Source organism: Euleptes europaea, chromosome 14 (assembly GCF_029931775.1).
Source record: "Euleptes europaea isolate rEulEur1 chromosome 14, rEulEur1.hap1, whole genome shotgun sequence".
NCBI lineage: Eukaryota > Metazoa > Chordata > Lepidosauria > Squamata > Sphaerodactylidae > Euleptes > Euleptes europaea.
This window is the reverse complement of record NC_079325.1, coordinates 21,959,686-21,977,286: the sequence shown is the minus strand read 5'-3', so window position 1 is coordinate 21,977,286 and position 17,601 is coordinate 21,959,686. Positions and strand designations below refer to the sequence as shown.

General features: G+C 48.3%; 1 protein-coding gene and 1 non-coding gene across 2 annotated transcripts in view; both read left to right on the top strand.

The window, feature by feature from the left end:
- Positions 1-17,601, top strand: part of LOC130486955 (G protein-coupled receptor kinase 5-like) — an 87,007-nt gene that overhangs the window by 36,688 nt on the left and 32,718 nt on the right. Inside the window, exon 2 of the mRNA XM_056860267.1 lies at positions 13,505-13,600. Within this exon, the coding sequence (XP_056716245.1) occupies positions 13,505-13,600 (96 nt within the window). The remainder of the gene's footprint in view (positions 1-13,504; positions 13,601-17,601) is intronic.
- Positions 2,426-2,500, top strand: TRNAD-GUC (transfer RNA aspartic acid (anticodon GUC)). Its single transcript has one exon. It is a non-coding gene; the product is annotated as a tRNA-Asp (tRNA).

Here is a 17,601-nt window from a genome sequence, read left to right as displayed (position 1 = left end):
AATCGCCAGGTGTTTCCCAACCCAGAGCTGGCAAACCTATCTGGAGTGTTTGGCTTGGGAAGCACAGAGCTTTCCCTTTCTTCCTCTTCTGGGACAAGACAATGAGTTTACATGAGACTGCAAATGGATTGCAGGCTGCCTGGGTAGAAAGGCTGACTCATGGAAGGAGTTTGTTGGAGCAGCTCCCTGGTCAGAGCAGGGCAAATGCGAGCCTTGGTGAGGAAGCTGACTGACCGGCTTCCTTTTGTTCCTGCTGCCATCGCCCCTGGTCCTCCGTGTGGCACAAGCAGGCCTTCTAAGGAAATCTTGGTGTTTCCAAGGATTAAGACTAGTGGGGAGGCAACCTGAGTGGGTGGGGATGAGTAATGTGGATTTGGCTGCTTCTCCCTTCCCCCTCCCCAAAGTACCCCCAGCTGTTGAATGCAGGAGGACTTGTGGAGCCAAGAAGGCACTTTTGTAGACCTTCCCAGATTTATGGGTGGGTAAGTCTGCCTCCCAGGAGAGGAAGCAAAGCAATAGCAGATGTGAGAGCGTTGGAAATAAGGGAGTTTGCGTAGTGGCTGTGATTCAGAAAGGCACCGTTGAGATCTCATTCATCCACAAATTCACTGGGGCCTTAGGCAAGCCCCACCTTCTCATCCCCCTCCCCCCATCTGTAATATGAGGATAATGATACTGACCTGCCTTATAGGGCTGATGTAAGGATGTCTTTGATAATATGAATCACTTTGTACACTGAAAACTCTATACCAGGAGTTCCCAATCTTGTTACATAAGAACATAAGAAAAGGCCATGCTGGATCAGATGTGATGTGAAAGACCTCTGCCTGAGACCCTGGAGAGCCCCTAGCGGTCTGAGTAGACAATACTGACTTTGATGGACCGAGGGTCTGGTTCAGTATAAGGCAGCTTCATGTGTAGTTTGACATGCAAGCCCGGCCCCTCACTCCAGAGACCCAAGACTGACTGAAGTTCTGGAGTAGTGGAGAGAGACAACCGTACATGCTCAAGAGGTAGTCTGGCAATTAAAAGGGAAGGCACTGGCAAACTACCTCTGTTAGTCTCTTGCCATGAAAACCCCAAAAAGGGGTCGCCATAAGTTGGCTGCAACTTGACTGTACTTTACACACACACACACAGGTAAGAGTATCCATTATCCGGACATCCCATATCTGGACTGATCTGAAAACCGGACCCTTTGAGCTGGCATGCAAGCAGATCCGTGCTGCCTGCTTTCAGTGTTTCCTCTCAGCTTAAAAAAGAAAAGTGTACACTGCATCGTATGTGGAGAATGAAAGCCTGCCCTTGTTAGTTTGTTTGGTGTTTCTCTTGTTTAACAGCTGATACTTAACGGCTGGTGAGTTAGTTACACCTTTGCTTTCTGATGCTTCCGCATATACAAAATTATTTTAAAAATATTGTTTAAAATTACATTCACATGATCACATGACGCTGCCTTATACTGTGTTTATAAAGTGTTTATTTCAGGCTGTGTTTATAAAGTGAATATAAAACATAAATAGATTTGGATCCCTTGCCCAAGATATCTCATTATGCATATGCAAAAATTCCAAGATATTCCAATATACGGAAAGATTCGAAATACGGACCACTTCTGGTCCCAAGCAGTCCGGAAAAGGGATGCTCAACCCGTAGTTACACATGTAATATGAATACCGATATCTTGTTGCATGTGTGTGTTTGGAGGGGTGGCACCCAGGGCACATGGTAGTCATGCGGCTTTTTCGGCTGATGGGAATGGCAGAAGTGGCTCTCTTTCATCCATGGAGTGAATGCCATTGGGTTACAGGAAGCCACAAAAGTGTTCCCAAAGACTTACTGTTGTCGATTGTGAAAGCATTTTCAAGCTGAGAGGTTACAAAACTTGCCCGGGTTGTTTGTCATTTTGGTTTGCCGAACGGTTCTGACCAGAACAGTCCGGCGGGGCTGTGTCCTTTTTCTCATAACAATGCAAGGGCTTTTTGCCATAGATTGCAGCAGTTACCATAACAATTTCCCCTTTTCTACATCTTCAGCCATTTCACAACTTCCTTGTTTGTTTAAACGCGAACACACATCCCGACCTGTCCACCTACCTTTGTGCAACTTGCCAAATTAGCTGCGACATCGATCTCTGATAATGCAGCTCTATCACTTGGAGGCGAGCCAGGGGACTTCCTTAATCGCCCTGGGTCCAGGACAGGCAAATTTGGGCAGCGTCAGCTCTGACGTAGCTGGCAAGCCGTTGACATGGGCCATTAACCTGTCCCGCTCCAGTGAAAACAAAAGGGACACAGGCAGAGTCATAGACGGATGCTTTGTGTCAGTTTGGTTGGCCGTTATAAGAGGTATTACATGGATTTTGCCTCTACCTCTTTGAATAGCTTAAATGCCCTTATGTGCCAAGAGCTGAGGAGCAGTGTGGGGAGGGGCCATGGCTCAGTGGTAGAGCATCTGCTTGTCATGCAGAAGGTCCCGGGTTCAATCCCCGGCATCTCCAGTAAAAGGGACTAGGTGATGTGAAAGGCCTCTGCCCGAGACCCTGGAGAGCCGCTGCTGGTCTGAGTAGACAATACTGACTTTGATGAACCAAGGATCTGATTCAGTATAAGGCAGCTTTATGTGTTCATGTGGTACAGTAGTTGGAGTACTGGACAAGGATTAGGGAAACCCAGGTTCAAACTCCCAACTTTCCATGCAACTAACTGGGTGATTTTGGGCCAGGCACCTTCCCTCAGCCTAGCCTACCTCACAGGGTGGTTGTGACAATAAACTGGAGGGGAGAAGCATTTATGCCTCTGTGAGCTCCCTAGAGAATTGGTGGCTTAAAAATCCAGTTGGAGTTTCCAAGTTGATTTTGAGTGGAGACCAATGCATAGGGTTGCCAACCTCCAGGTGCTAGCTGGCGATCTCCTGCTATTACAACTGATCTACAGCCGATAGAGATTGGTTCACCTGGAGAAAATGGCCACTTTGACAATTGGACGTGTTCTTGATGTTTTTTCAGCAAAAAAAAAAAAAAAAACCTTGGTGAAAGTATCACAGCTAATTGTTTGTCCCTGGGACATTCGAGGCTCAAATTTAGGCAGCAGCAAATGCTGAGCTAGCTTGAACAACTGGGATGAGTATGAACTAGACACTATAATAGTAGAGAAGTAACCTCTCTTTGCTGCTGTCACCACAACTTCATAGGCCTTACAAGGAGCTGTATAGCACGATCTGTCTGATTCAGTTGGCACTAGCTCATTTATAAGAACCAGTATAGACTATATCTGTACAGGAGAGGTTTGAATGAGTAAGGCGCTGGTGTTTTGGGGCAAAAACAGTTCAAAAAAGGGCACAGTCACCCATGCCGCTGAATGTTTTTCTTCCATCCTTCTCATGTTACTGGTGTGCATACACCAAGTTTCTGAATCAGTTGATGGCCAGGCAGGAGTTTATTCATTAAGATATTGATCCCCTTATTTTTTCCTCCTCCAGAGTAGGGTACTGATATGCCAAATTTACCCAAAGCAGCTTACATCTTTATCTCCCCCGATGCTTTATCCTCACAACAACCCTATGAGTTAGTTTATGTTGAGCGAGAGTGGCCCGCCCAGGGGAATTCACAGCAGAGTGGGGTTTCTAAGCTGGTTCTCCCAGATCCTAGTCCAGCATTCTAACCGTGATGGTCGCATTGCAGAGTCTGACGTTTTATGTGGAATTTCAGTCTTAAATATGAGGCCCCAGAAACCTGACACGAAGAAGAGTTGGTTTTTATATGCCGACTTTCTCTACCACTTAAGGAAGACTCAAACCAGCCTAGAATCACCTTCCCTCCCCCTCCCCCTGACAGACACCCTGTGAGGTAGGTGGGGTTGAGAGAGTGTGACTAACTGGCTTCATGTGTAGGAGTGGGGAAACCAACCCGGTTCACCAGATTAGCCTCCGCCGCTCATGTGGAGGAGTCGGGAATCGAACCTGGTTCTCCAGATCAGAGTCCACTGCTCCAAACCACCGCTCTTAACCACGATACCGCTATGACTCTCCACCAGTGAGAGGTGGTGTACCAAGTAATGTGGGTTGTGTATGGACAAAGCAGACCCGGATTCAAATCTTTGTTCACCTGTTCACCTGTGAAGACCCGGATTCAAATCTTTGTTCACCTGTGAAGCGTGTGTGGTGGTTAGCCTTGAACAGTTTCCTGACTCTGCTGTGTTCCATGTCACAGGCTTATTGCTGTTAAGTGAGAGATGTGTTATCAGCATAAAATGCTTTACAGGAACTGCAGATCTGGTTATCAGTGAAAGCAGCTATAGACAGACTCTTGGGGGTTTGATAGATATCTTGCAAAAGAACAAAACCCTCAGGGGAGCCTGAAAAATCAACAGGTTCCATCAGCCTTTGACTTTCAGGCTGAGACTAACCTAAACTGACTGCTAGCCTTCAGAAGTCTGATGTTCTTGTAAACTCAATTTTGACCAGGTAGTAATATTTCCACAACAAAGGAATCAGTCTTGGCTCCCCCACCTGATCTGTCACACTGCTGCTGTCCAGTGCAGAAAACCAAATGAAATATATAATGAAGGATCTTTTTTTTTCAAGGTTTTCTTGAATAGCTGGCCAGAATGTGTAGTTTTTGCTGACGTCCCTTTCTGTGCTCGGTGCAATCGTTTGTTTCAGCCTGCCTTTTCCCCAAGGAACTCAGGGTAGCGTACATCATTCCCACCCATTTCATCCTCACAGCATTTGTATGAGGTAGGGTGGGAATCTGAACCTGTCTCTCGCAGCCGCCCCCCCCCTACTTTATACTACAAAGACTAGTAGAGAGCAGAGATGAAACCCCACTACATCTGACTTTGCCCTTTGGTGAGCATGCTTATGGACCTGTGTGTATGACCTTACACCTGTGAGGTTGGAAATGTGGCTGTCATATTGGCGGTTTATTGCTCAACTATATGTGCTAAGGTGGCTTCACTTTGAAAATTAAAGTCACACAGATTTTAGTCCAACTCTTTAACTTACACTAGTTTAGGGTTGCCAGGTCCCTCTTCGCCACCGGTGGGGAGGTTTCTGGGGCAGAGCCTGAGGAGGGTGGGGTTTGGGGAGGGGAGGGACTTCGACGCCATGGGGTCCAATTGCCAAAGCGGCCACTTTCTCCAGTTGAATTGATCTCTATTGGCTGGAGATCAGTTGTAATAGCTGGAGATCTCCAGCTAGTACCTGGAGGTTGGCAACCCTACACTAGCTCTCTGTAGGATCCCTAAGTGCATAGTTGGGAAAGGATTTGAAAAGAGGGAAAAGCCTCCATGTCTAATTCGTTTCCTCCCAACTGTGCCACTCGCCCTTCACCATTTCACCCCCTACCCGTAAGGAATGGACCCTTCCTTGCTGTATAAGCTCTGTGTTGTTCTAAAAACGGAGCACGCTCAAAATCCAAATAAGAGGAGGAAAGGGCGAGCTTGCCTGGCAGCGTCCGCCGTGCCCGCCCTTTCCCCATTTAAAAAATCAATTTGAAACATATGGAGGAATGTCATTTTTATTGGAACTCCAGACGTCTGCATTCTTATCGAGGCTTCTGCTGACGGCAGAAGTGAGGTATGAATGGCCCTTAATAAGATCCTTATCGGTCTCCGTTAAAGTTCACGGGAGGAAGGGGCCTGGAGGCTTCAGGATTTCCATGGAGGGGGGTGGGGGAGAGGAAGAAATCTCTCCAGGAACTGGCAAGGGCAAGCTGCATTTGTTGTTGCGGATTAGGAAAAGGGAAATCAAAAGCTCATTCATTAACCACACGCTGCGGGGCTGGAGGTGAAAGCCGCAAGCCAGGTTACCCCAGCCAGATATTGTTAGTTTGCATTACCCTGCACCGTACAGATTCTATAGATGCAAAAATGCCGTTGTGTATCAACTCAGAACTGTGTTGGCTGTGTGGTAGCATTTCACTGCCAATTTACTGGCCCCATTTGCTGCTATTGGTTCAGGTTCGCGGAAAATATCAACCCTCTTATATGCAGACGATGTGGCTTTATTGCCCATAACTCAAATTGGGCTGAGAAGGTCGCTGTCTAGACTTAGTGACTATGGCAAGGAAGAACTGCTATCAATTATTTCCCAAGGTGATGGTCTTTGGGAAAAGGCAGGGTCTGTCCAGATGGTCAACAATTTCCCAACTGCTATTGAGTTTAGATCTGCTATTGAGTATGCCTACTACCCTACTGCGTTTCACACCTAATCGAATCAAGCCTGCTAATGTCATTTATCTGCTATTGACATTTACATGCTTTTGTTATTGGGTGTCTGAATTCTCTCTTCTCTGCTTAAGGACAGATGGACTCATATTCTAGCTGTATCTGAAGAAGTGAGCTGTGACTCATGAAAGCTCATACCCTGACAGAAATTGGGTTAAATCTTTAAGGTGCTACTGGACTTTTGCTCTTTTCTACTGCTAGTGACAGACTAACACGGCTACCCGTCGTCAACTAAACATTTATTAGCAATAGGCACACCAAAAGGTGGGGAATGCATATGAAATTGGTGACTTACTAAATATTTAATCCCGCCCTTCCTCCGAGGGAGACCAGAGCAACATAAATGGTTTCATCCCCATCCTCATTTTTATTTTCACAAGCAGGGTTACTTAGATTGAGAGAGAGGGAGTTGTCCAAGGTCACCCCGTGAACTTCGTAGCAAGGGGGGATTTGAACCTGGGTCTTCCAGGTTGTAGCCTGACACTCTTAACTACTGCATGCATTGTCTTTCCAAAATGAATTGTAACTCTGTTCGTCATTGAGCCCCAGCCTCCCAGTTCCTTTCTGAATGGGCTTGCTTTGCCTTTCCCCCTCTTGTGCTTCTGTTTCTTGGGATCTTTGCCTGTCTTGGTGGCCCCTTCCACCCCCACCTCCTTCCCCTCTTCCCTTCAGCCCTGCTCAGCTGCAGCACATCACTTGGGGGCCCTAGGGTTGCCAGGTTCCTCTTTGCTACCGCAGGAGGTTTGGGGGCGGGGCCTGAGGAGGGCGGGGTTTGGGGAGGGGAGGGACTTCAGTGCCATAGAGTCCAATTGCCACAGCAGCCATTTTCTCCAGGTGAACTGATCTCTATCGGCTGGAGCTCAGTTGCAACAGCAGGAGATCTCCTGCCACCACCTGGAGGTTGGCAGCCCTAGGTGGCCCCCTCTTGTCCACGATGAACAGAAGCTTGTTTGCATCTGGGGGCTTGGAGCAAGCAGCAGACATTTCTCTGCCTCTTTGAGTCCCACACTGCCTACACGGCTGTATTTCCAGACAGTAGCTGCTGGCTGGCTAATCATGTCTGTCTGCCCACATTCGAGTTAAGTCAAGTTTTATTTGTTAAAAGGTGTTGGTCATTGCAGGGGGGGGGGGGGAGGTACGTGATTTTCTGCTTATGCGGCCGTTCGTTTTTGCTCCCGTTGCTCCCACAACCGTTTGAGGTGGATGACTTTGGGCCAAACTATTGGAAATGTTTGGCCTCCACAAACCTGCATCGCCTGCGGTGCCCCTGCCAGTAGAACCAGAGGGGTAACCATGTTCGTCTGTAGCAGCAAACGAAAGCAGGAGTCCAGTGGCACTTTAAGGACCTACAGCATTTATTCCAGCATGGGCTTTCAGGAGCCAGAGCTCGGCCCGTCAAACACCAGTACTGTGTTGTTGAAAAGTCACATTAATTGTTATTACTGAAGCGGCAGCATATGAAGAGAAGCGGGATTGGCAGGGAAATAAGGATTATAATTCCACACCATGTGTCTTTTTTCAGAGACATGGTACTGGTGTAGCCAGCGTGGTGTAGTAGTTACGAGCGGTGGTTTGGAGCGGTGGACTCTGATCTGGAGAACCAGGTTTGATTCCCCACTCCTCCACGTGAGCAGCGGAGGCTAATCTGGTGAACCGGGTTTGTTTCCCCACTCCTCCACATGAAGCCAGCTGGGTGGCCTTGGGCTAGTCGCACTGTCTCAGCCTCACCTACCTCACAGGGTGTCTGTTGTGGGGAAGGGAAGGGAAGGTGATTGTAAGCTGGTTTGATTCTCCCTTAAGTGGTAGAGAAAGTCGGCATATAAAAACCAACTCTTCTTCTGGTGAGACACCACCTAACTTAATACAAAATAAAACCAGAGTCCGGTTCCACCTTAAAGACAGATTTGTTCCTGTATAAGCTTTCAGGTCGGAGCGCACACTGTCGTCGAAAGCATAGGAGTGTAAATGGCATGGAGGCCAGTTCCAAACATGATGCAATCCAAATAGTAATCAGCATGGGAGGGAGATGCTTCCAACTGTTGTTGAGTCAAAAAGTCAAATCTAGTACAGGATGTGGTTGCAAGAGGAAGTTGCAGATGTATAGCTGAGATAATTAGTACCTGTGCTGGGTGGGAAAAGCAAGATGTGAACACCTGTAGTGAGTAAAGAAAAGCCAGGTCCCTGTTTCAAGACCTGGCTCAGAGAGAGTGTTAAACTTCTCCATGAATTAAGCAATTTTCCTTTGAAGTTCGTCTGTAGGAGAGGAGTAAGTTGCAGTACGGCAGTCCAAGCTCTGGTTTCTACCTGAGTTCGATCCCGACAGAAGTCAGTTTCAGGTAGCCGGCTCGAGGTTGACTCAGCCTTCCATCCTTCCGAGGTTGCTAATAGCAGTATCCAACTTGCTGGGGGTAAAGTGTAGATGACTGGTGAAGGCGGTGGCAAACCACCCTATAAACGTAGTCTGCCTAGTAAATGTTGTGATGTGACATCATCCCATGGGTTGGTAATTGACCCGGTGTTTGCAGAGTGGACTGTGTGTATGTAAAGTGCCTTCAAGTCGCGGCCGACTTATGGCGACCCCTTTTGGGGTTTTCATGGCAAGAGACTAACAGAGATGGTTTGCCAGCGCCTCCCTCTGCACAGCAACCCTGGTATTCCTTGGTGGTCTCCCATCCAAATACTAACCAGGGCTGACCCTGCTCAGCTTCTGAGATCTGTTGAGATTAGGCTAGCTTGGGCCATCACCTTTACCTTTTTAATGAAATGCGTTGGAAGATTAAAATATTCAGTTGCAAGTTATGCATGACTTGAATGTTTGAACTGCACACGTGACTTTTTTTTCTCCCCCTGGATCTGCACGTTTTTTGCCTGTTTGCACATTTTTTAAAAGCCCTGGGGCAAGGTATAGGCTTGAACTCTATTCCTGCCGTACATCCTGGACTGCAGCAGAAGCTAGCTAGCCTGACTGTCCATCCACAGCCCTCCCACACAGCTCACAATACATAGGGTTGCCAACCTCCAGGTGGGTTAGTTAGGAAATAACAGCAGAAAGGCAATGATACCACAAGTATATGCAAAGGATAAGTGTTGTTGGAAGTATCAAAGTTAATCAGTTGACAATACACAAATAGTACAAAATGCAATAATGTGCAGAGAAGCAAATACAAGCAAATACAATTCAACAGTCCAAGTAAGAAGATGAGTATTTGGACCAGATCAGTATATAAAGCTGGTCTTTCATAGAAGCCACCAAGGCAAATGATGACATGCTATGTAGCTTTCGTTCTTGGACATTAATTTCTGTGTACAAGTTCCCTTGACCAGTATCAAGAGTGCAATAGTACAGGGATCCCGTATTCAACCTCCAGGTGGGGCCTGGAGATCTCCCAGAATTCCAATTGATCTCCAGACCAAAGAGATCAGTTCCCCTGGAGAAGACGGCTGCTTTGGAGGGTGGACTCTATGGCATTATACCCTGCTGAGCTGCCCCCAGTCTCCCGGAGTTTCCCAACCCGGAGTTGGCAATCCTAGCAATGGTAGCTTGGGTAGCATGAGTACCTTTAGTAAGGCAGAAGAAGCGGAGAATACAATCCATGCAATACCCTTTGCTAGGACCAACCCAACAACACAAAACAGTTTGCAAGCATTCAAGTTCCCTGGAACTCTTCAGTAGACCAGATGTTACAAATAAAAAAGAGGGGGGAGCAGGTTTTTTAAGGTCATCATGACTATATGATCCTCTCGTGTAGGGCTGCCAATCTCCAGGTGAGGCCTGGAGTCCTCCCAGAACCATGACTTATCTCCAGAGTACAGGAATCAGTTCCCCTGGAGAAAACAGCAGTTTCAGAAGGCAAAATCTGTGATGCACCATAGATTTTAGGTGAAACCCCTCCCCTAATACCCCCTCCTCAGGCACTGCCCCCAAATCTTCAGGTATTCCCCAAGCCAAAATTGGCAATCCTACTCTCATGTCCGCATGTGGTGGGACCTGGTAGGGAAAGAAGATTCAGATTTCAAACTGCTCCTTGCCAAGGGGCATAAAAGCAATTGGCAATCCTACTCTCATGCCCGCATGTGGTGGGACCTGGTAGGGAAAGAAGATTCAGATTTCCGGCTGCTCCTTGCCAAGGGCCATAAAAGCAGGGGGCAATAAAGCAATTTAAATCCATAGCAACTATGGCCTCTGATTTCCCAATCACCCCCTTGACCAGTGAGACTTCAGCCCCTTTTCAGAGGGGCGGAGGCCTTGGGAGCAGCAGCAGCAGCAGAAAAGAGAGCTTTACGCTCTCCTGCGTGGTATTTACGGAGAACCAGTTCCAGCTCTGACGCTGGCCCTATTCATGTAGGAGGAAGTGAATTGATTCCAGCAGGAAGTTCTTGCCCGGCCGACTCCCTGGAGAATCCTGGAGACAGAAAGGGCTCTCTCGAAGTTTTGTGCAGGGATGCAGCCCGCTCGGACGTACTTCTGGGTTGCCGTGTGGGGTCTTCCTCGCTTCCTGTTTGCTTGCCTTGACGTCACCGCTCCCGGGATGGCATCTGGTCAATGGGAGAGGTTGTTCCTGGCCGGCGACCAGCCCCGGGCAGTCAGCGGGAGTGCTGATGTCACAGACCCACAGGGATTACTTCATAATCGAAGCATTTAAGGCCTCCGTGTGAATGAGAAGTGGGGGGAAGGCGAGGGAGTGCAAGGAGGAAACAACCTCAGCTGTTCCAAATCTCTCTCTTTTTTTTTTTTCCAGCGAGCACCAAAAAAAACCACAGGCCAACCCGCAAAACCTCAGTGACGTTCACCTGTGCCGGGCATATTCGGCATCTAGGTTGCTCAGACCTTATTTTGTGTCCTTCCAATTGAATTTTTTTATCGAGCTCAGAATCTTCTTTTTTAAATCGGAGCAGGGTAATTAACATAAGAAAGTCAATTTGGGTGGCTAGCTTTGAGCCCTGCAGCACCTTAGATTTTGGGGGTATGAACTTTCAAGGGTCAAAGCTCCCTTCGCCAGACTTTTGAAATCTCCTGCCCAAATATCTTATAGGCCTAAAATGCTACTGGACTCGAATCTAGCTCTTCTACTGCCGACCAACACAGTTACCCTCTGAAACTATCTCGATGGGAGTGATGAATCCAAACCTCTGCCATGAGAGGTGACTTTTCATTCCTCACCCTCATAAAAATAACTGCATGGATTCACTTTATATCACCTTGGAGGAGAGCCAAAACAGTAGAGATGCCAACGTCCAGGTACTAGCTGGAAATCTCCCACTATTACAACTGATCACCAGCCAATAGAGATCAGTGCACCTGGAGAAAATGGCCACTTTGGCAATTGGACTCTATGGCATTGAAGTCCCTTCCCTCCCGAAACCCCGCCCTCCTCAGGCTTTACCCCAAAAACCTCTCGCTGGTGGCAAAGAGGGACCTGGCAACCCTACAAAACAGTATGCAGGGCCTGGTGGGTGGCTGCCCATTTGTCACATGGCACTTCACACACACGCACACACACACACACACACACACACTGTCCAGTGTTATGTTCTTTTGGTTATTTTCAAGAGGTGCTGGTTTGGATCCAGGGGAAGGGATTTCCAGAGATACAATGGGATTTTTCTTCCTCCCCAATCTTCCTGTAATCCAAAATGCTCCCCAGAAAGCTGATCCTGGGGGACAGGGGAACCCCAGGGACAGTACGAGAGGTGAATTTACAGTGGAAGGAGTCTGTTATTGGAAATCTACTGCTGGATCCAGATGCCAACTTTTTGGAACAATGAGGACTAGAAACACACTCTTATGTTTCTAGTGTGCTTTTAAAAATAATAACAGCTTCTCTGTGGCCTCTCATCCAGGCACTGGACAGCAAAAGGCTGCTGTTTCGTGTCCCATGATCCTCGCAGGGTTCTCATGAGGATACAGTTGGATATAAATGGGATGAATAAATGTCCTGCTCAGAATTTTCAGACCTTTATTTTGAAAAGGCAGGGGGAGGACCGTGTGCTATGTGTGCAAATGTTGTGACTAACTGCCCTGGGAACAGTTCATGGTCTCCAGCGAGTTTGGAAGGCTACCGTGTCTGCGTTGTGTGAGTGGCTGCATTGCGCCAGCATGCACACTGATCTGCGCCCAGCCCCGAGCCTGGTGTGGACGTTCAAGAAGCCAGCCAGCGAGATAAGGAAGCCCAGTGACTATTAGCTGCAAAGGCTGGAGGATGAAGCATTGTTCTCGGAGGAAGTGGGAACCACCTTTGGTCTCCGACTTGTACACTCTGCTCCAAAAGCAAAACCCCTTGTCATGGCAGTCCAGCGACCCACCAAGGTCACGGAAAGGCCGTCTGTGACAAAGCTTTGCTTGTGACAAAGGCAGAATTGGAATGGACCTGACTGCAGATCGGAAGAATGGAAACCCTAAGATGGGGTTTTCAGGTTGTGACGTGTTGAGCAGGACAGGTTGTGGCAGAGGGGCACGTATTACCACTCCTAGGTTTGCCAGCTCCGAGTTGGGAAATTCCTGGAGATTTGAGAGTGGATCTTGTGGACAACAGGGTTTGGGGAGAGAAAGGACCTCAACAGGGTGTAATGTCGTAGAGTCTAACCTCCAAAGCAGCCATGTTCTCCAGGGGAATTGATCTCTGTGGCCTGGAGATGAGTTGTAATTCCAGGAGATCTCCAGGCCACACCTGGAGGTTGGCAACCTTAACCATGCCCCTTCCAGGGTTTGTAGTTCTACCCCTTTCTCCCTTACCAGTGGGCTATTTAGAGGGAGTCAAACTCTGGCTAACCCACATGCCGGCATTCATGTGTCACAGGTAACCAACATAGGTTTCCACCTAGGATTCTCCATGCCGAAAGGAAGAGATGATGTGCTTGGGAGTCCTCCAGCAAACTGGACTCTCTCACATTCCAGTTTAGCAATGCCCAAATACAACCTGGATTTCATTGCTTATTTTTCTTTAATTGCTGGTTAGGTCCATTATTTTAATCTTGATTGTCTTTTTATGACTCTTGTGTATTTTAATATGTGCTTTGTTCGACTTGAGCTTCAATGCATGTTTAAAGGTATAACTTTCTTATAAAATCTTATAAAAATTATAGAAAATGCATTATGTCTCTAGACTTAAGCACCTGTGATTCTGGCTAGAGCCTAGATTGAAGATTAGCAGGGAATCCTCATTTTTACCTCCGCCAGCTCCTTGGAGGACAGAGCAAACTTCGACCATAAATAAAAGTATAGAAGGAAGTTATTATATCCAAAGCTAGTCCTCCCCTTCTTTGTCTGTGTTTTGCAGGAGGTGGAGGAAAGCGGAAAGGGAGGAGCAAGAAATGGAGAGAGATCCTCAAGTTCCCGCACATCAGCCAGTGCGATGATCTTCGGAAAAGCCTGGGTGAGTGATGAAAACAGGTCGGGCAGACCTGTTAACCACGCAGCCTGCTGGCAAAATCAAGGGGTGCTCATAGTAGCGGAGTTGGTTGCAGGTGGTGTTGCAAGAACCAGCCAAACCTGCTTACCAGAGAACTTGGACATGGTGCCGTGTGTCTACGAGGAAGAAGCTGAGCAAAATGGCCCTTCCTACACCAAAAAGGTGACTCAGGTGCTCCTACAGGCCTTCTGGCAGGAAGTTCCTACCAGTAGAGTATCGGTGGCCCCAACTTTTCATTTCAGCAGCTTCCTGCAGGCAAAGGATCACGTTGATGATGGTTTCCACTTCAGGGCAGTGCAATCGAAGTGGGAAGCTGAGAAAGGGGAGGTAATTTTAGGGCTCTTAACCCTGGGTGGTAGGATCGTAGCAGCCTGTTGGAGAAGGGGCTTGGACCCAGTTTGGCAAAGTCCAGTTTCTTTTGCGGGGGCTTGGTTGTTTATTTAGAAATACCAAGCTTTACTCCCCAGCAGTGAGCTTCCATGGCAGAATGGGTTTCCCAGATCATGGTGTGCCACTGTAACCACTACACCATGCTGTCTTCCTTTGCCCCATCCCTGTGCTTTCAAATCAATGTAGTGTGAGGCAGCCTGGCTTATTTCATTTTCTTTCACTGTGAATCCTGTCTTTCCCCTAAGGAGCTTTGGATGAGTGCCTGGAGGTAAACTATGTCATCCTCACAACAACCTTGCATATTCATTTAGACCAGGGGTGTCAAACATAAGACCCACAGGCTGGATCCGGCCCCTTGAGAGCTCTTATCTGGCCCAGGAGCCAGATGAAGCAGCCACCCTCCCTCCTCAGTCTGGGCTGGGGAGGCAGGGCCCGGCCCGATCAAGTGACATTTATGTCATATCCAGCCCTCGTAAAAGTTGAGTTCGGCCCCCCGGGTTAGACTAAAAACAGGGTGACTGGCCCACATGCATCCTTGGTGTTTTGTAGCTGAGTAGGGATTTGTTACAGATACCCTGGACCGCCAAAAAAACAAATTGGTGGGTTATAGATCAAATCAAGCTTGAACTGTCCCTAGAAGCTAAAATGATTAAACTGAGGCTATTGTACTTTGGTCACATTATGAGAAGACAAGAGTCATTGGAAAAGACAATCATGCTAGGAAAAGTTGAAAGCAGCAAGAAAAGAGGAAGACCCAACAAGAGATGGATTGACTCTATAAAGGAAGCCACAGCCTTCAGTTTGCAAGACCTGAGCAAGGCTGTTAAAGATAGGATGTTTCGGAGGACATTGATTCATAGGGCCGCCATGAGTTGGAAGTGACTTGACGGCACTTAACACACACACACACACACACACAGAGAGAGAGAGAGAGAGAGAGAGAGAGAGAGAGAGAGAGAGGGATTTGAACTGAGGTTTTCTGTTTCTGCACCCAAATTCTGCTAGGACAACACATTGGCCATCAGATCTAGCTTCAAGCACAAGAGCAGTCGGAATGAGGTCTCTCGTTCACTCTGTGATGACCCCATTTCTGAGGGCAGCACCAGCAGGCCGATGAGACGTTGCTGGGTTCTCTTGGAGTCCAGCGTTGGTGTTGTTAAACTCTCTTTTAACGGGTCAGGTTATGAGTCAGGCTGGAAGTCTGAAAATGTGCTCATGCAGCATTGTGACTCAGAGATGGGGCCACGAATCGGGCAGTCCTCGTTTTGAATATTACCTTGGGTGTGATCTCAACCCTGTGGCTTCAGGCAAGCTGCCCTCTGCCAGCTTCCCATTTACAGTACGGGAATCATAACTCTCGCCTGCCTCACAGGGCTGTTGGAAGCATTCCAAGTAGATAACGTATGCGCTCTCGAGATGCCTTTTGCTTCTGCTATGAGGAGGTGACATACCAGAGAGGAGGAGAGATCAGCGTCTTTTCTCTCTCACCCTCTGAGTAGGGATGCTTTTTATATACAGAAGCATTTGATCATGTGAGGTCCCCCTTCCCCCAGCTTCAGCCTGAAGTGGTACAGCTCAGAATCAAGTTTGCGAGCTCATGAAATTCAGCGACTTCTCGGGTTACTTTTCCTTGCGTGAGTTCACGATGCGAGCGGTGAAGCTTGAGGCTTGTGATGTCGTGCCTCAAACGGTCCTCAAGTTACAAAGGCTTGTGAATTCTGTCTGCTTTCATGAGACATGTTTTGATTGAAGGAATGCCAGGAGTATGAATGTTGATGGGGAACAAACTGCCCAAGGGCCCCACAGGGCTACAAGCCCCCCACCCCACGTGTATTGGTTCATGTGGCTTACAGTTAGTGGATACAGGAGGCTGTGCCTGTCTGACCTTTCACTTTTGACCTTCGGGACAGTGTAGGGTTGCCAGACCCCCAGTGGGAGATTCCCCGCTTTGGCACCCTGCCCACCCCCCCAGCGCCATTCAGCCAGCCAGCGGGGGAACTCATGGGCAGCAAACTTAGGCCGAGGCCTCTGGCGTCCACAACGCAGTAACTCTCTAGTATCAGAGGAGCATGCCTGTTATATCAGGTGCTGTGGAACATAGGCAGGATGCTGCTGCAGTCGTCTTGACTGTGGACTTCCTCGAGGCACCTGGTTGGCCACTGTGTGAACAGACTGCTAAACTTGATGGGCCTTGGTCTGATCCAGCATGGCTTTTCTTATGTTCTAACATCATATCCAGCGTGCGCAGGCACGTTGGGGACCCCCAGTGTAGGGTGTTTATTGCCCTGACCTGGATGGCCCAGGTTAGCCCGATCTTGTTAGATCTTGGAAGCTAAGCCGGGTCATCCCTGGTCAGTATTTGGATGGGAGACCACGAAGGATCACTACACAGAAGCAGGCGATGGCAAACCACCTCTGAACATCTCTTGCCTTGAAAAATCCTATGGGACCACCATAAGTGTGCTGCTACTTGACAGCAAAAAAAGAGTGTTTATTATGTTGGTATTCCATGTGCTTAATACACGATGTAATTGTCCGCTCCTTCAGCAGGGTGCTGGAAGAGGGCCCCATGACCTCTGACATTATGGGTAGGGTTGCCAGGTCCCTCTTCGCCACCGGTGGGAGGTTTTGGGGTGGAGCCTAAGAAGGGCAGGGTTTGGGGAGGGGAGGGACTTCAATGCCATAGAGTCCAATTGCCAAAGCAGCCATTTTCTCCAGGTGAACTGATCTCTGTCGGCTGGAGATCAGTTGTAATAGCAGGAGATTGCCAGCTAGTACCTGGAGGCTGGCAACCCTAATAATGGGTACATCCAGCAGTTGAGGCTCCACACAGAGAGAGGACAAATTGACTTGAGTTCCAATTCCTCCCTGCAGACTTTGAATAAGCCTGCTCTTCTCCTAGGCTCCTGAAAACTACCCATGACTCTTTGCCCTCTGGATGCACTGCAGATTGTTCCCTGAGGCACATGCTGAGTTGCAAGAGAGCTCTCATGCTCCTATCTCTGAGAACTGTGTTTACCAAGGGGCAAAGGAGCACCCCTTCCTACTTAGTAAAGGGGGAGCATGAAGGGACTGACCAAAACAGGAATGGACAGTGGAGCGAGTAGCCCCAGCATGTCATGGGTGGTGGAGTGAGGTCACAGCTTGGGAATTCAGAGTGCGCAGCTGAGCACAGTGTGGCGCCAGCCCCTTTGACATTTGGTAGGGGGCCTTTCTGAGAAAAGTCAGCCATGCTGGCTTTTACACATGGCCCATGGACATCTTCAAAAAGTTAGCATTTTGTATGTCTTCCCCCTGCCCCCCGACCCCAGGGCCTACTGATATTTTAAGGCTGGTTCATTCCCTAGAGAGACTGGTGTCACCAATGGGGCATGTTCTGAGGTTATTGTGTTCTGGATTGCAGGCAGCCTTAGGCCTGGATCGCACATTCAGGGGAATGAGGAGGTGGAGACCTGAGGGGCAGTAGCATTGACTGCACCCTTTCAGATGATAGGTGGAGGGTCACATTTTGGAATTCTCCCCTCTTTTAAAACCTCCCTACAGATATAAAACCAACGCAGCAAGCTATCTCCATG